Source organism: Rhinolophus sinicus, chromosome X (genome assembly GCF_036562045.2).
Source record: "Rhinolophus sinicus isolate RSC01 chromosome X, ASM3656204v1, whole genome shotgun sequence".
NCBI classification, from domain to species: domain Eukaryota; kingdom Metazoa; phylum Chordata; class Mammalia; order Chiroptera; family Rhinolophidae; genus Rhinolophus; species Rhinolophus sinicus.
In genome coordinates, this window is record NC_133768.1 from 92,036,491 (window position 1) to 92,053,975 (window position 17,485).

Here is a 17,485-nt window from a genome sequence, read left to right on the forward strand (position 1 = left end):
TGGGTCTCTGCTTTTTCTGTCTGACTTACTTCGCTTAGCATTATAATCTCAAGATCCATCCATGTTGTCACAAATGGTCCTATTTCATCTTTTCTTACCGCCGAATAGTATTCCATTGTGTATATATACCACAACTTCTTTATCCATTCATCTATCGAAGGACATTTTGGTTGCTTCCATGTCTTGGCCACCGTAAATAAAGCTGCAATAAACATTGGAGCACATGTGTCTTTATGGATAAATGTTTTCAGATTTTATGGGTAGATACACAAGAGAGGGATTGCTGGGTCTTATGGTAATTCTATTTGTAATTTTTTGAGGAACCTCCACACTGCCTCCCATAGCGGCTGCACCAGTCTGCATTCCCACCAACAGTGTATGAAGGTTCCTTTTTCTCCACAGCCTCTCCAACACTTGTTACTATTTGTCTTGTTGATGATAGCCATTCTAACTGGGGTGAGGGGACATCTCTTTGTGGTTTTGATTTGCATTTCTCTGATGATTAGTAATGTTGAACATTTTTTCATATGTCTGTTGGCCATTTGTATGTCCTCTTTGGAGAAATGTCTCTTCAGGTCCTCTGCCCATTTTTCAATTGGGTTGTTTGTTTGTTTTTGTTATTGAGTTGCATGAGTTCCTTGTATATTTTGCATATTAGTCCCTTATTGGAGGCACTGTTTGCAAAAATCTTCTCCCATTCAGTTGGTGGCCTCTTTATTTTGTCGATGGTCTCTTTTGCTATGCAGAAGCTTTTAAGTTTGATATAGTCCCATTCATTTATTTTTGCTTTTACTTACTTCCCTTGCCTTTGGAGTCAAATTCATAAAATGCTCTTTGAACCCAAGGTCCATAGGTGTAGTACTTATGTTTTCTTCTATGCAGTTTATTGTTTCAGGTCTTATGCTTAAGTCTTTGACCCATTTTGAATTAATTTTGGTACATGCTGACAGATAGCAGTCCAGTTTCATTCTTTTGCACGTGGTTTTCCAATTGTGCCAGCACCATTTATTGAAGAGGCTGTCTTTTCTCCATTGAATGTTTTTTGCTTCATTATCAAAAATTATCTGTCCATATTTATGTGGTTTTATTTCTGGGTTCTCAATTCTATAACATTGGTCTATATGTCTGTTTTTCTGCCAGTACCATGCTGTTTTGATTATTGTAGCCCTGTAGTACAAGCTAAAGTCAGAGAGTGTCATACCTCCAGTATTGTTCTTTTTTCTTAAGATTGCTTTGGCTATTCGGGGTCTTTTGTGGTTCCAAATAAATCTGATGATGTTTTTGTTCTATTTCTTTAAAAAATGCCATTGGGATTTTGATGGGGATTGCATTAAATCTGTATATTGCTTTGGGTAATATGGCCATTTTGACTATGTTGATTCTTCCAATCCATAAGCACAGAATGTCTTTCCATTGCTTCGTGTCTTCAATTTCTTTTAAAAATGTCTTATACTTTTCAGCATATAGGTCTTTCACATCCTTGGTTAAGTTTATTCCTAGGTATTTTATTATTTTTGCTGCAGTTGCAAAAAGAGTTGGTGTTTTTAATTTCCTTTTCTGAGATTTCATTGTTAGTATATAGGAATGCAGTGGACTTTTGTACATTGATTTCGTAGCCGACAACTTTACTGTATTCGTTGATTGTTTCTAATAGCTTTTTGGTGGAGTCTTTAGGGTTTTCTATATATAGCATCATGTCATCTGCAAAGAGTGACAGTTTAACTTCTTCATTCCTAATTTGGATGCCTTTTATTTCTTTCTCTTGCCTGATTGCTCTGGCGAGGACTTCCAACACTATGTTGAAAAGCAGAGGTGATAGGGGACATCCCTGTCGTGTTCCTGAGCATAGAGCAAAGGGCTTCAGTTTTTCTCCATTAATTATGAGATTAGCTGAGGGTTTGTCATATATGGCCTTTATTATGTTAAGGTATTTTCCTTCTATACCTATTTTATTAAGTGTTAATCATAAATGGATGTTGTTTCTTGTCAAATGCTTTTTCTGCATCAATTGATATAATCATATGATTTTTGTCCTTTATTTTGTTTATATGATGTATCACATTGATGGATTTGAGGATGTTGAACCATTCTTGTGCTCCTGGGATGAACCCCACTTGGTCATGATGAATAGTCTTTTTAAAGCATTGTTGCATTCGATTTGCTAGAATTTTATTTAGGATTTTTGCATCTGTATTCATCAGAGAGATTGGTTTGTAGTTTTCTTTTTTTGTGTTGCCCTTACCAGGTTTTGGTAGGGTAACGTTGGCCTCATAAAATGAATTAGGGAGTATTGTCTCTTCTTCAGTTTTTTGGAAGAGTTTCTAATACCTTTGACCCGTGTTTGGTTGAACCCATGGATATGGAACCTGTGCATACAGAGGACCAACTGTATATAATAAATATTCATAAATGATTAATATATGTTGAAATATTTTAAGTATGTTTATTACAATGTATAATCAATATATAATCACATATTATATGTGTGTATGTATACACATTTACATACATATAATGTGTATATACATATAAATATATATATTATGTACATATGTAATAATAATTTAAATTACATAAATCTATAATTTTATATATAATTCTTTTTTTATTGGGGTGACAATTGTTAGTAAAATTACATAGATTTCAGGTGTACATTTTTTTTTCTTTTTGTTTAATTTATTTTTTAAATTTATTGGGGTGACAATTGTTAGTAAAATTACATAGATTTCAGGTGTACAATTCTGTATTACATCATCTATAAATCCCATTGTGTGTTCACCACCCAGAGTCAACTCTCCTTCCATCACCATATATTTGATCCCCCGTACCCTCATCTCCCACCCCCCACCCCTCTTACCCCCCTAATCTTATATTAATGATATATGTATTGCTTTGAGCACCACCTGGCACAATCCAAGTGTTAAATAAGTGTTTGCTGTAATGATTTCATCACCCTGGCAAGAGAATTACTCTCTCTTTTGCATAGTCCTGTTAAAATAAGGATAAAGCACCTCATTTTAGAAAAGTTTTTCTTATGGAAAATTTTAAACATATACAAAGGTGGAGAAAATAGCATAATGACCCCCATGTGCCACTACCCAGCTTCAACTGTCATCAAGTCATGGCCAATCCCATTTAGTCTGCAAGCCCACATTCATTACCTCCACTCCCTACCCTCTGATACTGTGTGAACTTAAAGCAAATCCCAGGTATTATATCTTTTCTTCTGACAACACATCAGTATCTCTGAAAGGCAAGGACTCTTTTCAAAAAATCACCACACTGTGATCATATAAATAAACATTAACAAGAATCCCTTAATATCATCAAATAACCCATGAAACCCTCGGATTCTTAAAGTTCAGCTTCCAGAGCAGTCACCTGATCTTGTCATCCCTGAGCCCTGTCGGAGACTGTTCCTCAGCGGGCTTCTCTGCTTGCCTCACTCCAGGTGCGGGATGCTGTGCCCGTGATCCGCTACTTGGTCTGGCTGGAGAAGAACGTCCCCAAAGGCACAGTGGACGAGTTCTCAGGGGCAGAGCTGCTGGATAAGTTCCGAGGGTGAAGGACTACGGCTCCTTTTTGGCTACCTTTTAATGTGGGGTGGGGACAGGAAAGGGGACTTGGTCTCCTTACTTAGAGGGAAGGAAGACCCTCTTTTATTGGGGGTGCCTCTCTGGAGCAAGAAGTAACAGATTCTTGAGTAGTCCCGGAGCTAGGCAGAGGGTGTTGGATGATATTCTTCAGCCCCTAAAACTTCAAGGGCCACAATGCAACTGCGCCCCCTCGTGTCTGCTTCAGGCATGGGCCCATTCTCCCTGGGGGAGGCTGACTCAGGCCTGTTGGCCCCTGTACCACTTAAGGATATCAAATTGAGGAGGGGACTTTCCTGAGGGGACATTTGGCCCAGACCATGGGAAAATTGTAGATTTGAGGTGCAGGATGCTGCTCCAGCGCTGGAGGAGTTTTTAAATACAGGGAGCTAAATTTCTTCACTCTTGTTTTACCATGAATACACTGTGAGTCATACAGACCTTGGTTTCCCCATCTGTAAAATGGATGTGGAAAGAGAATGACCTGTATCTACAGTCCCTCCTTCTCTGACCTTGAGTGATCTATAAGTGGCATATCGGGAATTGGGAGGATGGAACCAGGAGGTGGGGCTGAGAGAGTCTGGCTGAGGTAGAGGCAGCCGTGACCTTCATTTGCCCTTGTTAGGTATTCTAGGCACAGCCCAGCCCATGAGCTCATTCATTGACCATTCCTGCCTTGTACTTTGCAGAGAGGAAAAGTTTTCCTCTGGACCCAGTTTCCAAACCATCTCTGCTAGTGGTCTGAATGCTGCCCTGGCCCACTACAGGTACTTCAGGAGAAACAATTTTCTAGGGCTCTGTGGGAGGATCCCAGTGTATGTGCAGGGAGAGAGGGTGTGGAGGAGGGAGTGCTCTGGGACCTGAGTCCATATTTAAGTTTTGAAACGTTTAGCACTGTGGGGCCTGTGGGTGGGGAGTGGAGTTCAGTTGGGGCTTGGAAGTTTATTTGGAATTAAAAGGCCTGAACAGTTTTTCCCCTAAGAGGCTGGGACTTTGTGATTGCTCAGGGCTGAGGGATCTGGAAGGGAGGCAGGGCTGCTGCTGGATGCTTTTCTTTGGCATCCTGTCAGTTATGTTAGTTAATTCTTAAAGTTCACAAGTGCATAAGGAGAAAGGCCCATTCACTCAGCCTAAACCAACTAAGGCGGGCCCAAGATGTAGGCTGGCCAGATGTTTGGCACCACAGAAAACAAACACCTGCAGACCTGCCTGATGAAACTTGGGGAACCAAGCTGACCAGATGCCTCTGCCTTGAATGGGCACAGCAGGCAGAAATCAGACACACTCCACGGGCTGGCCTGGCCTATCCCAGAATTCCCTCCCCGGCATCTCCAAAGCCTTCAGGTGCCTTGGCCCAGCCCTTTCTCCCCACTAGAGAATAGCAATATAGGAGCTCCTTGGCCCTAGCAAATCTTGTTCTCCATCCCTACCCTCAGGTATCCTTCCTTCCTGTTTCCTGGCTTCTCAGGGCTCTCTACTCTGGATGTAGCAGAAGTTAGAGAAAGAGCACTGGACTAAGCATTGGGGTCCAGGCCCAGCTCCGTGCCAGCTTTACCACATGGCCTCATGCAAGCCCCTTGGCCTCTGCAGGCCTGTTTCTCCTTATGTAAAAGAAGGTGGCTGCGCTGGGTGCTCTCTAAGGTTCTCCCAGCTCCCACATTCTGGGCTCTTTCCTTTCTCTCCTCCTTGGGGACCAGGGCCTTGCTTGTGAAGTGCAAGATAAACAGATGCACGCTGAGGACATTAGTGATAGAAGCTGAGTATTCTCCCAGGGCCCTTTGGAAGATAATGACTTCCCCAAAGGAATCAGCCTGGAAGCCCAACCCCCAGGGGTAGAGGGTGTTCCTCTGTTTTCACTCAGAATCCCCACCCCACCCAACGCAGGGTTAGACTGCTCCTTTTCTCAGCATCTCTCCTGTTCTCAGCCCAACCAAGGAGAATCACCGCAAGCTATCCTCAGATGAAATGTACCTGGTGGATTCTGGGGGACAATACTGGTACGTAGCTTCTACCCAACCCTGGCCCAACTGTCTCAGCCCAAACACCCTGGGCCAGCCAAGAACTGGCCAAAGCTGTCCCTTCCTGGGCATAGATTCTTCATCTGAGAAAGAAGAGGCCTGCATTGATTGAGCCTGAGCATCCTTCCCACTTTTACACTTGGGAGCAGGGGGATCTCTGCACAGTGGGAAACACACAGAGACCAAAACAGTGGGGCTGCCCATGCAACACCTCAGTGAGAATCAGGAAAAGACTCCCCTTGCTCAAATAAAATGTTTATAAGCCTGCATATTATTACACAGTCTGAACAGCCATGCTTAACAGCCCTGCCCAGCTGTACAAACACTACACCCATATTCTCACTCACTCAGGCACACACTGGACATGGCCCATACTCTATCAGCACCATGCATCCTCCTCAGCCCCCTTCCCACTGCCACTGTATGGGTGAGGTGATCATATCAGGTTGGGGGTGGCGCAGGACCAGACCTCCAAAAGCAATAAGCAGGTAAGAGAAGCAATGTCAGAGGACACCCAGAGCACAGTTGAGACAGGGTACACCCATTAGCATAGGTAGGTGTCTCTGAGTATATATGTGTGCATGTTCTTCTAAGTGCATGCACAACCATGTGTAAGGCACTCTCCTATGTAAGAGGGTACTCTCCCCCTGCACCAGGACTCCACAATGCCTGTGTCCACCTGTGTGCTCTCATTGAAATTAGTACAGAACCATGAAGTGAATGGCATCCCTTTAGATGTGTTACCCTTATACAGTGCGCAACATGAATACCCAGATATGATGGCCATGCAAAATAGGCTAACCCAATTCCTTCCAAATATGTGACCAATCATTCACTCAGGAACTGAGCTGAGAATTGCTGGAATATTTTCTCTTCTCATCCAGGAAGCAAGTGGACTGTGGGGAGCTTGGAGTTGGGGAAAGGAAAGGGTGTCGGAGCTGATGGAGGAGTAAGGAGTAGTTTCAAACAGTTTGCCATCCTCTATCCTGTGGAAATGGCGAATGCGCTAATGACAAAGGCATTCTGCATGTTCCAAGTACACCTCTGGAAGCCAGTGCAGCAGGCACTCAGCCTGGCAGCCTTTCCTAGTTTCAACTGTGTCTCTGTGTGTACTGGAGACAGCCAATGTGCAAAGGGGAAGTGAATTTGTGGGGCGTTGTTGGATTGGGGCACACTCAGAGCAGGGTGAGGCTGGTGAAATGGTCACCTCACTTCCTCTTCTCTCCTTCTAAAAAAGCCTACCACGTCCTGTGACCTGCTCCCAAGGAGGGATCCCCAGGGCCCTGGGACCATTTATCTTCCCCCTCCCCTCCCTGAGGTAGGGAGGTTACCACACGGGCCATCCTAGGGGAACAGTTGCAGCTGGTGGTTGGGAGTCAGGTTTTGGCTTCTGGCTTCAGTTTATTGGGACTCTGAACAAATTTCTTCATCAAATCCATGTTTACAATGGAGAGAACTGTGGAGAGTGAGTGCTTGCTGCAGGCCTGGTTTTACTGAGGCTCAGAAAGGGAGACGGCCTCCTGGCCTCAATTGCCTCATCTGTGAAATGGGGATAATGAGGTCTGCTCTACCACCCTTCCCAGGGAGCTGCCCAAAATGTTATATAGATGGTAAATAATTATCTCTATGTGTGAGTGTTATTATTTCTCTGGACCTCAGTTTCCCCAGCTGTAAAAATGGGACAATCCCTCCTACCTCTCAGAAAGCCTGGAACAAGCCTTGCTTTTAGAGCCAGCCTGACCCAAACAAACCCAGGCTTGCAAACAGCCAAAATGGTAGGGGGCGTGAAGGTGGATACGCTTGTGGGGAATCAGGATTGCCTGACAACATAATGATTTGAACTTGATAGCTTTGCAGAGCTTCTTCACACATAGATGCTGAAGATGGGCTTTTGATGATGGCAGCCGTTTTCTTCCTTTCACTCCCCTCCCCACCGCCATTCCATCCCTGCTGCTCAAACCCCAGTGAAAAGCACACAGGAAACACATCACCATGATCCCTACCCCCAGGTATTCAGCAGAGCTGCATATGTTGATTTTCCTTTTCCACAGGGATGGAACCACAGATATCACCAGAACAGTCCACTGGGGCACCCCCTCTGCTTTCCAAAAGGTAAGCATTGGACCCAGATTTCCCCTACCTACCCTCATTCAAGGGACACCCAAGAAATCACTCCACTAAGAGCCCTTTAATTTTACAGAAGCTAAAACTGAGGCCCTAAGAGGTTAAATAGTTTGCCCATGGTCACACAGTAAGTTAGTATCAGAAAACCCAGTCCTTCTAGCTACTTCTCCAGAGATGTTTCCGGCTACCAACAGAACTCAACAATCTTACCACCTGTGTGCTCTCGTTGAAATTAGTACAGAACCATGAAGTGAATGGCATCCCTTTAGATGTGCCCAAGTTTATCATCATCCCATTTCAGTAAATCAATGAATACTTTTTGGTGCTATCTGTGTGCCTAGCTCCATGCTCAACAGAAAGGAGGGAAAAAGGCATTCCAAGAGGAGAAATGGCACAAGCAAAGTCTCAGAAGTGGAAAGGAGCTGGAAGTTTTCAGGAAGCAGTGAGGGCTGGTCCACCTAGTATAGAGGCTGAGACCTCATCTATGTGCACTAGTCTGCAGCTCAGACATTATGCTGAAAACAGAAAAAACAACAACACTGGTCCGGCCTCCAGGAGCTCATAGTTTAGCGGGTTGAGTTTGCTGCCCCAGATTGTTGTGCCTGAGATGACAAGCCTGTACATGTGTGTTGGGGCTGGGAGGGTGAAGGGGACTCACCACATCACCACAGGGAAGGGGTTTCTGTCAGCCCACCTTCCTTCCTCTTTCCACAAGTTAACAGCCCCATCCAAGCAAGGCTGACCTGCCAGATTATCAGATCCCAACCTAAATTTAATGCCTTAAAAAAGGATGGTCATAATATTGGTAATAAGGGCACTGACCTCAATTTGAGCATTTACTCTGTTTGGAGCACCTTAGCTGCATGAGTCTACCTACTCCTCCCAGCAACATTATGAGCTGGTACTGGGATTGTCACATTAGAGACGAGAAAAGTGAGGTGCAGAGACATTAAAGTTGCTTGCTCAAGGTCTCAGAGTTTTTAGGTGACCAAGTCAGGATTCCAGCCCAGGGAATTTTTCTCCCAAGCTCCTGCTGTCACAGCCTTAGCTCACCACCATCTACAAGCATCACTGTGAGCCAGCCAAAGAGAAGTACATGGACTAAGCCCCAGCTTTGGACAGGTCCCCCTCAGCCTCCTCTGGCCTTCTTCTAGAACCTGGGTGACCACACATGAGCATACACCTCCCCCCAGTATCCCTCACAGACCAGGGCCCACACACCTGTGTATACACAAGCCAAGCAGCTGGAAATGCCCAGGCTACCCCTCTTGTGTACCACATTACTTCTCCCTCTCCCCATCAGGAGGCATATACCCGTGTGTTGATAGGAAATATCGATCTGTCCAGACTTGTCTTTCCTGCTGCTACATCAGGTAGGTTTCGGAGACCAGGCTGGACCCACAGCATCATCCCATACATTGTATATATAGGAAAATCCAGACCAGAGAGAGAAAGTGATTTGCCCAAGGTTACACAGAGGGCTAGTAGGCGAGCCAGGCCTTGAACCCAGGCTTCCTGACTCCTAATCTAAGGGTAGCTCAGAGGTGGGGGAAGTTATTGTGGGCTGTGGCAGTAATGGGAGGATTCCTGAAGGTAGGTGTCTTGACAGATGGGGAGAAATTGTATTAGAGTTGTCAGTCTGGGTGATGGGTACAATGTAAGGTGTGCTGGAGACAGTGCACTCTCAGAAATCCCTCTTCATAGGCACAATCCTGGTGGTTGGCTCTGAAACGAGAGATCAAGAAGGAGCAAGGCAACTAGTCTGGGGTCCAGCCAACTGATTGGGGCCATCTCTCTTCCAGGACTAGCAATGGAAGCCTTTGCCCGCAGAGCCCTGTGGGATGTTGGACTCAATTATGGTCATGGGACAGGCCATGGCATTGGCAACTTCCTGAGTGTGCATGAGTGTAGGTATCTCCTCAACACTCCCCCGGGATCCCCTCTCTTCTGAAGGTGGCAGAGCCTTTCACAGTTATGGAAATGACCGAGACCCTCAGAGATGCAGTGACCCACCCAAGATTACCCAACTGGTGGGAGGTGATGCTCTGTGAGGTAAGTGAGAAATGCTGGCATCTGGCCACTCCTGCTGCCTGCCTGGCAACTGGGAGGGCCTCAGAGAGAGGAGCAGGGTCAATGCCTGCTGGCTGATTGGCGTAGACCCTGCAGAAATAAAAGCCAGAGCCAATCTGGTCTGTACCAGCCCCAGGTGGACAATGATGTGGCGGACAAGTGCTGCTAGAGATGCCCGGGGACCCCCACTTACCTGCTATTCCCCTGAGCCTGCCAGTTTCCAAGCCAGTAAGTATAGGAAAGCTGATATTGTGCCTACATCTCCCTTTCCAGGGCCAGTAGGATTCCAGTCCAGCAGCATTACCATGGGCAAGGGCATGTTCACTTCCATCGGTATGACTCTCGGGCTCCTCCACCCCTCCCTACCCCAAGACGAGCCCAGGATTGCAGTCTATGAAACATGACAGGCATAGGCACACCCAGGCTCCACTGCTGCTTTCCCTCACCTCTCCACTCCCAGCCCTAAATGGATTATTATCCCACCCTAACCCCAGGCCACCTGCAGCCCATACCCTCATTTTGCCCTTGGGAGTTTGTTCCCAGCTGTACATCCAAGCTCTAAAGTCTCCAATCAAATGCTGGGGTAACAGGACAGTGGCACACAAGGAGATGGGAGTACCTCCAGGACCCAAGTGAACCCTGAAATCTTTCCCGCTGGGCTGCAAGGAAGGGTGAGGGAATTGAAGCCTGGCTGGTTGCCTCTGGGTTATCAATGAGCATCTAACAAGTGGTGAGTCTGTCCCAGCCACCAGCCAAGGGCAGCTAAGCAGTTGTACCCTGTAGCCACTACTCAATTGATACAGGAAGCCCAGGTTCAAGTCCCCCCACCCTGCTTAATGCAACCAGCAACTCTGTGCCTCCCAGAACCTGGTTACTATCACGACAAAGAATTTGGGATCCGTCTTGAAGATGTGGCCGTCGTGGTAGAAGCAAAGACCAAGGTAAAGTGCCACCAAGATGGGCTAGAGGTTTGGACAGCATGGCAGTGACTTTGGGCTGTGTGTGGGTGGGAGGAGGGTAAAAGGTCAAAGGAGAATGTGTGGACAAGAGTTTATTTGGAGTCTTCCTTAGCTCCAGAAAAATTCCATAAATCAGATTTTCTCAAAACTGTTTGCACATTAGAATATTAGAATCATCTGGAGATCTTTTCTTTTTTTTAATGCTAATACCCGGGTCCCACTCCAGACCAAATGAGTCAATATTCCTGCCCTAAATCATTGGTTTTCAGAGTACATAATCACCACCAGGGGAGCTTGTTAGAAGTAAAGATTCCATATAATAGCAACCAACAAGATAAAATACCTATATACAAACTTTAAAAGACGTACATGGAGAAAACATGTACTGAAGGACTTAAAAAAGAGCTAAGTAAATGGTTTTCTCTGAAAAGAAACCTCAAAATTATGATGTCATTTCTCCCTAAGTTAATCTATAAATTCAATTTCAACAGTGCTAACTGGATGCTTTTGTAACTTCACAAAATGCTAATAAAGTTTATTTGTAAAACTAAACATGTAAAGATAGCTACAGAGCTAGGAAAATTCCAGGAAAAAAAAGAGCAATAAGGGAAACTAGCCCTCTCAGATATTAGTGCATGCTATGAAGCTACCATAACTAAAATAGTGTGACATTGGAAATGGGAGAGACAGAAGTAACAATGGAACAGAAGAGGTAGTCCAGAAATAGACCCTCTAAAATCCATAAATAAAATGGGAATTTAGTTTATAATAAAGCTAGCATTTCAAAACAGTAAAGAAGAGAGAGATTGTTTAATAAATGGGAGAACAAATGGCTAATCATTTGGGGGTGGAGATTAAACTGAAGAACTTCACTATTACACCAAAATAAAATCCCAAATGGATCAAGGTTTAAATGTGAAGCCATAAAAGATCTAGAAGAAAACCTATGTGAATTCATTTATAATCTTAGGGTGGAAAAGGACCTTTCTATGCAAGACCCAGAAGCCATGAAGAAAAAGATTGATAATTCTGACTAAAATCTTTTTAGAAGACTATATGGAAACAATACCATGAATAGTCAAAAGACGTATGACAAGTACAGCACATATGTCAAAGAAAGGATGAACGTCCTTTTTACCACGAGCTTTTACAAATCAATAAGATAAAAAATAGGGAAAACAGAAAAAAACAGACAAAGGACATGAAGAGGCAACTCAATAAGATCAACACAGATAGATGGTCCATAAACATGAAAAGATTCAATTCATAAAGAAATACAAATCAAAACAACAATTCAGAAAGAAATACAAATCAAAACAACAATTCAGAAAGAAATACAAATCAAAACAACAATAGAATACCATGGCCCACCTATCCGATTGGCAAAAATGAGAGACTTTGGTGATACCCAGTGCTGGTGAGTTTGTGGGGAAACAGGCACTCCCAAATACTGCTGGGAGAAGTGCAAATTGGTACAACCTTAGTGGAGGGCAGTTTGACAATATTGAAATTCCTATTAAAAATGCCTGTACTTTTTGTTTCATCTTTCCCTCTGCCAGATATATGCCTTCTGGATATAGTCCCAAAAGGTCACCAAGATATTTATACACAATGATGTTCATTATAACATTCATAGTAATAGTTTAAAAAGTGGAAACAGCATAATATCCATCACTAGTTAAATAAATCATCATCCGCATACTATGGACCCTTGTGCAGCCTTAAAAAGAATGAGTGCATTTCCCTGTGCTAATATGGAGTGCTTTCCTAGGTCACTATTGAGGTGGGGAAAGGGAGAGAATGTGCAGAAAAGTGTATGATAGGATCCATTTTGCATGAATTTTTATAATATATGCATATACAATATATACTGTATATGCCTAAAATTTTTTCAGGAAGGAATGTGGGCAGGGAAGAGACTTTCAATTTTTATTGGGTATATTTTTGTAGTTTGAATTTCCTAAGCACACACATGCAAGAGCTCTCTGGGATATGAGAATTGTGGGCTATTTTTTCTTCTTTGTACTTATCTCTATAGATAGATCCATCGATAGATATGTAGTTAGAAATAGATAGATAGATGATAGATAGATAGATAGATAGATAGATAGATAGATAGATAGATAGATAGATAGATAGATAGATAGACAAATAGATAGATATAAAAGCCTAATACTTATCTGAAAGTTATTTAAATGTAGGTTCCCTGCCCTGCCCTAGAGATTCTCACTCCAGTGGTCTGCGTGTTGGGCCCTAGAATCTACACATTTAACAAGCTCCCTACTATGTGCTGTGTGAATGCCCACACTTGGAGAAATACAGACCCAAGCCTAAACTTAGGAATCAGGAGGGAAGCACCAAATACAGGGTGCTAAGTGATAGAAAGGGGGGTGGCCAAGGGCATTGTGTTGGGTTTGAAAAGGGTCAGTTCCCTGTGCCCATGGCTTCTGGATGGAGTGTTGTAGCCTTTCCTTCAGCCTAGCTCCTCCTCGCTCACTTCCTGCTTTCCCACCTACCCTGTGGCTTCCCAGTACCCAGGGACCTACCTGACCTTTGATGTGGTGTCCTTGGTGCCCTATGACCGGAACCTCATTGATGTCAGCCTGCTGTCCCCAGAGCAGGTGAGTGCCCCTCAGCACTGTCTAGCCTGCAGCCTCCGAACCACTGCCTGCCTTCTCTTCCACCCTGGGCCTCTCTTTTTCCTCTGCTCCCCCTACCCCAAGACCCTCTGCCCCTTCCCTTCAGCTGGAAGGGTTCACACTGGTGGCACCTGTAGGCACACACTGGGGTATTCCTCTCCTGCTCATCAGAGATCCCGGAGCTTCTAGAAATCCCATCAGACCAGCGTGCCCAACCCCAGGTAGTAAACTCTTGGGGAGTCTGAGACTGGGTCTCTGGACTCCACCATCAATCCCTTCCCCTCTCTGGGCCACAGGCCCCTCTTCTGTAAAATGGTACAATAATGCCTGCCCTACTCACTCTCCTTCCTGGGCCTGAAACCCACTCCCCACCCCCATTCCATGAAAGTGATTATGACATTAAACAGCTACGGTGGCACACTGCCTCTGAAAAGCCCTGGAGAATGCCTGTTGCTTGATGATGGCTGGGAACTTACGGGGATCTATGAGATACCTATGGGTACCTGGGCCGAGGTGGGCAGCTGGAATACCACAGCAGGGGACTGGATGGCACTAAGACCTCACTTCTTGGCACCTCACCCCTCCTACCCTTTGTAGCTCCAGTACCTGAACCACTACTACCAGACCATCCGAGAGAAGGTGGGCCCTGAGCTGCAGCAGCGCCAGCTACTGGAGGAGTTCGAGTGGTTGCAGCAACAAACAGAGCCCCTGTCCTCCAGGGCCCCATGCACCACCTCCTTGGCCTCTGTGTTGGCAGTCTCTACCCTTGCCATCCTCAACTGGAATGTCTAGAGGCCCAGGCCTCCCCTGCTGACCTTCTCACTCAGCTCCTCTCACCCTGCAGCACCCATGCCCCAAGAGCTTCTGCTAGCCCGTTGCTTGGAAACCTTTGCCCTCAGCCTCCTTCTCCAGGACCAAGCCCCAAGGAAGCAGGGCTCCTTGGCCCTAGGCAGGCCCCCTCTGAGCTTGTACACCTCACTCTTGGTTCCTAACCCCCAGCCCCAGGATAGGAGAGCCAAGTAGTTCCTTTCCTCCTGTAAGCCCAGTAGGCCTAAACTGTAACCTGGCAGAACCTGTTGCTACTGCCCCCCCACACACACACACACAAGAAAAACAATATAGGGCAGTGTCTTACCCCCAGGGACTCCATGGCCCTGGGAGAGCCCCACCCTATCACCACCTGATGAATATAATCAGAGCTGTTCCCACCCACACTGGCTCCTGGCTCCTGACTCCTTGGTCTCCCCATGCCCTTGAGGCTGCCTCTAGCCTATCCCTGGCCCTGTAATGGACTCCTGGCTGCTGCCCATGGGCTGAAGGAAAAAGATTGCCTCCAGGTTCCCTGTTGTGCCTGTGGGGGGTGGGGGGGTGGAGGGTGGCTGGGCAGTCTGGTTGCATACTGCCACCCCAGATCAGGGAGGCCAGCCAGAGAAAGGGCACAAACACCAGCCCCCGCACCCAACACGTGAGCCCATTGCTTCTAAACCCTGTGTGGGCTCCATGCCAAATGACAAGATAGGGAGTTAATCCATATGAATTTGGCCATAGGGTAGGAGGGACTGCAGGGAGTCCTCTGAAATACGGCCCTACTTGAACTTGGAACAGCCTGAGCACTGATGCTGAATCACTGTCCCATATTTCATGACATGTGGGAGCCCTTTTAACTTTCCAAAGTGCAGCCACAGTGACAAGCCCTCCAGCATCATTGGATGACCATTAACCTGTGTGGCTAGTGTCTGGTTTCCCCATTTTACAGATAAGAAACCTGAGCTTCAGATGGGGTGGGAACTGCCCAAGGACACACAGTGTTTGGTTGGTATATGGTGGGACCACAATGGGCTGGCAGTCCAGCTCTTTTGCCCTTTGGTACATGCAGAATCCCTTAACCTACCTCCCAGCCCCCTCTTGGTTCACTGAGCCCGCTTTTGTTGGGGGAGGGGGAAGTTTTCTCCAGCCAACCCAGCCGTTAGCCACCTGGGCTCACATCCTGCTCGATGCTTAAAACAGCCTGGCAATGAAGACTGCCCCTGGGTTTTGCATTATGTCTGCTGTGTTGCTGGGGACTGCTGTTACCTGTGGCTTTTGTGGTAGGGGAGGAAGGGGAGAGGATGAGATGGGGGCAGGGATGTGAGGCTCCCAGAAGCTCAGTTGGGGAGCACATGTCCTTGAGAATGTGCCTGTGAGCACGCGTACATGTACGTGTGTGAGTGTTCCTGTATTCATATGCATGCCATGCCCGGCCAACCACCTCCTGTGTTAAAGGTCATGGAGCCTTGTGGAGGGGATGGGGGTGGGGGAGCCTCACACTGGGGGACTTGTCAAATGTGGTCCAGGGAAGTTGGGGCCACCTCCTTTGCTCAGAGGAGCACAGTTAGGAGTTGGAGACAACCAAGTCTCTGGGGCAGAGTGCTGGACAAAGGCACCAGGCAGAGGAGTCCCTCAGCCTGGGACCACCAGGCCTAGACTGCCAAGTGTAAGGGTGACCTGTGACAGTTATCACCACTGATGCTCACATCCAAAGGCCCCAGCTCTGAGCCATCCTCACAGTGAGCCTCTGTTGGCTGAGTCATTTGCTCCCTCACATGCTCACCCTACAAAGATAGCTACTAATAGTACAATTAAAGGCACCACCACCATTGTCATCATCATCACTACCATTTACTAAGTGTTTCATATGTACCAGACACTGTGCTTTACATGCATTCTTTTTCATTTTTATTTTATTTTATTGTGGTAAGAACACTAAATGTGAGATCTAGCCTTTTAACGTTTAAGTGTAATTATTGCATTTTCTCACTTAATCCCCACAATCTATAAAAAGGAACTTTTATTGTTCCCATTTTACAAGAGAGGCTCATAGAGATTAACCAACTCGCTCCAGGTCACTCATCAAGGAAATGAAAAAAGCAGGATTCAAACCAGTCAGATGACTCTAGAACTCACTCTCAGAAAAGGACAAGTGGTATGGCTTGCACCATTTTACAGATGAGGAAACTAAGGCTCAACCAGTATCACACTGCTGGTGAGGTAAGACTCAGATCCAACTGATATTCTCTAGACTATCCTGTTTCCCCAGGGTCTTCCTGCTCAAGCCTTTATCCTTGGGTTCTGACACTTGCTCCTATGGTTCTGGCAGGCTATGGGCAGCAAGAGGGCCCTGGATGCCTGAGCAAGACCCACTCACAGGCCTTTCAGCCCATGGTGGCTCACACGTTCCCCTTTCCTCCCTTTAGTGTAAGACCGAGGGCTCCACTTCATCTCCTCCCCATAAAGTAACTGCTGCTTCCAATCCACCATCTTGGGATTGACAACCCCTGCCTCCGGAAGCATTCCTGTAGGAGGGCCTTGGCGCTGCCAACCCCCCCCCCCCACACACACACACACACACACACTCCTCCCTTCCTGGGCCCCAGATGGCTAGAACACTGACTATCCTGCTTCAAGAGCTTCACTCTGGTTTGGGCAGGGAAACATCCAGGGCACATACAGAGGGGCTAACATATGCAGGGGCATTTGAGACATCATTATGAACTGAAGATAAATAAATGCCCCCTTGGGCTCTGGTCCTTTTTCTTGATGCTGGTGGATGAGCTTGCTAAACCCTTCCTTGCCTGCTGATTGCCACTGTGGAGTGAACCATGTGGAAAATCCCCTTTTCCTAAGAGTTAGGATTCTAGGGCTCTAGTCCAGGCTGTGTCAGCTATGTGCCCTTGGGCAAGTCCCTTAACCTCTCTGGTCTTCAGTTATCCTTCCTATAAACAACGTGTACCACCTGCCTCATGAGGTTACAGTGAGAGGCCCGGAAAATCCGGACATGACAGCACCCTATAAAACAGGAAGCCGTACAGGCAAGAGATGACAATGCTACTATTTGTTGGGCATGCATGACTTCAACCCTTGCCTTACCTTTAGAGGTAGGTAAGGAAAAGGTTTGGGATGCAAATTTTATATATAAATTGTCAAAACTAGATAGACTTTTGAGCAAGTATCTAATTTGTGTTTTTCCAGCTCTGCTCCCTAGAGCCCACGCTTCTTCAGAAATGCCACAAGCTGCCATGGAAAGCACTCAAGCCAAAAGCAGC

General features: G+C 46.1%; 1 protein-coding gene across 3 annotated transcripts in view; it reads left to right on the top strand.

Moving 5' to 3' along the window:
• The window catches only part of XPNPEP2 (X-prolyl aminopeptidase 2), a 32,359-nt gene extending 17,222 nt beyond the window's left edge, over positions 1-15,137 (top strand). The window contains exons 12-21 of one of the 3 annotated variants that reach the window (XM_019716994.2): positions 3,452-3,561; positions 4,283-4,360; positions 5,519-5,590; positions 7,663-7,723; positions 9,039-9,108; positions 9,538-9,642; positions 10,079-10,138; positions 10,670-10,746; positions 13,296-13,385; positions 14,001-15,137. In XM_019716994.2, coding sequence (XP_019572553.2) covers positions 3,452-3,561; positions 4,283-4,360; positions 5,519-5,590; positions 7,663-7,723; positions 9,039-9,108; positions 9,538-9,642; positions 10,079-10,138; positions 10,670-10,746; positions 13,296-13,385; positions 14,001-14,195 — 918 coding nt within the window. In that variant the 3' untranslated portion in view covers positions 14,196-15,137. The remainder of the gene's footprint in view (positions 1-3,451; positions 3,562-4,282; positions 4,361-5,518; positions 5,591-7,662; positions 7,724-9,038; positions 9,109-9,537; positions 9,643-10,078; positions 10,139-10,669; positions 10,747-13,295; positions 13,386-14,000) is intronic. The other 2 variants (XM_074323778.1, XM_019716995.2) reach the window with 2 other exon arrangements.
• The last annotated feature ends 2,348 nt before the right edge of the window (positions 15,138-17,485 follow it).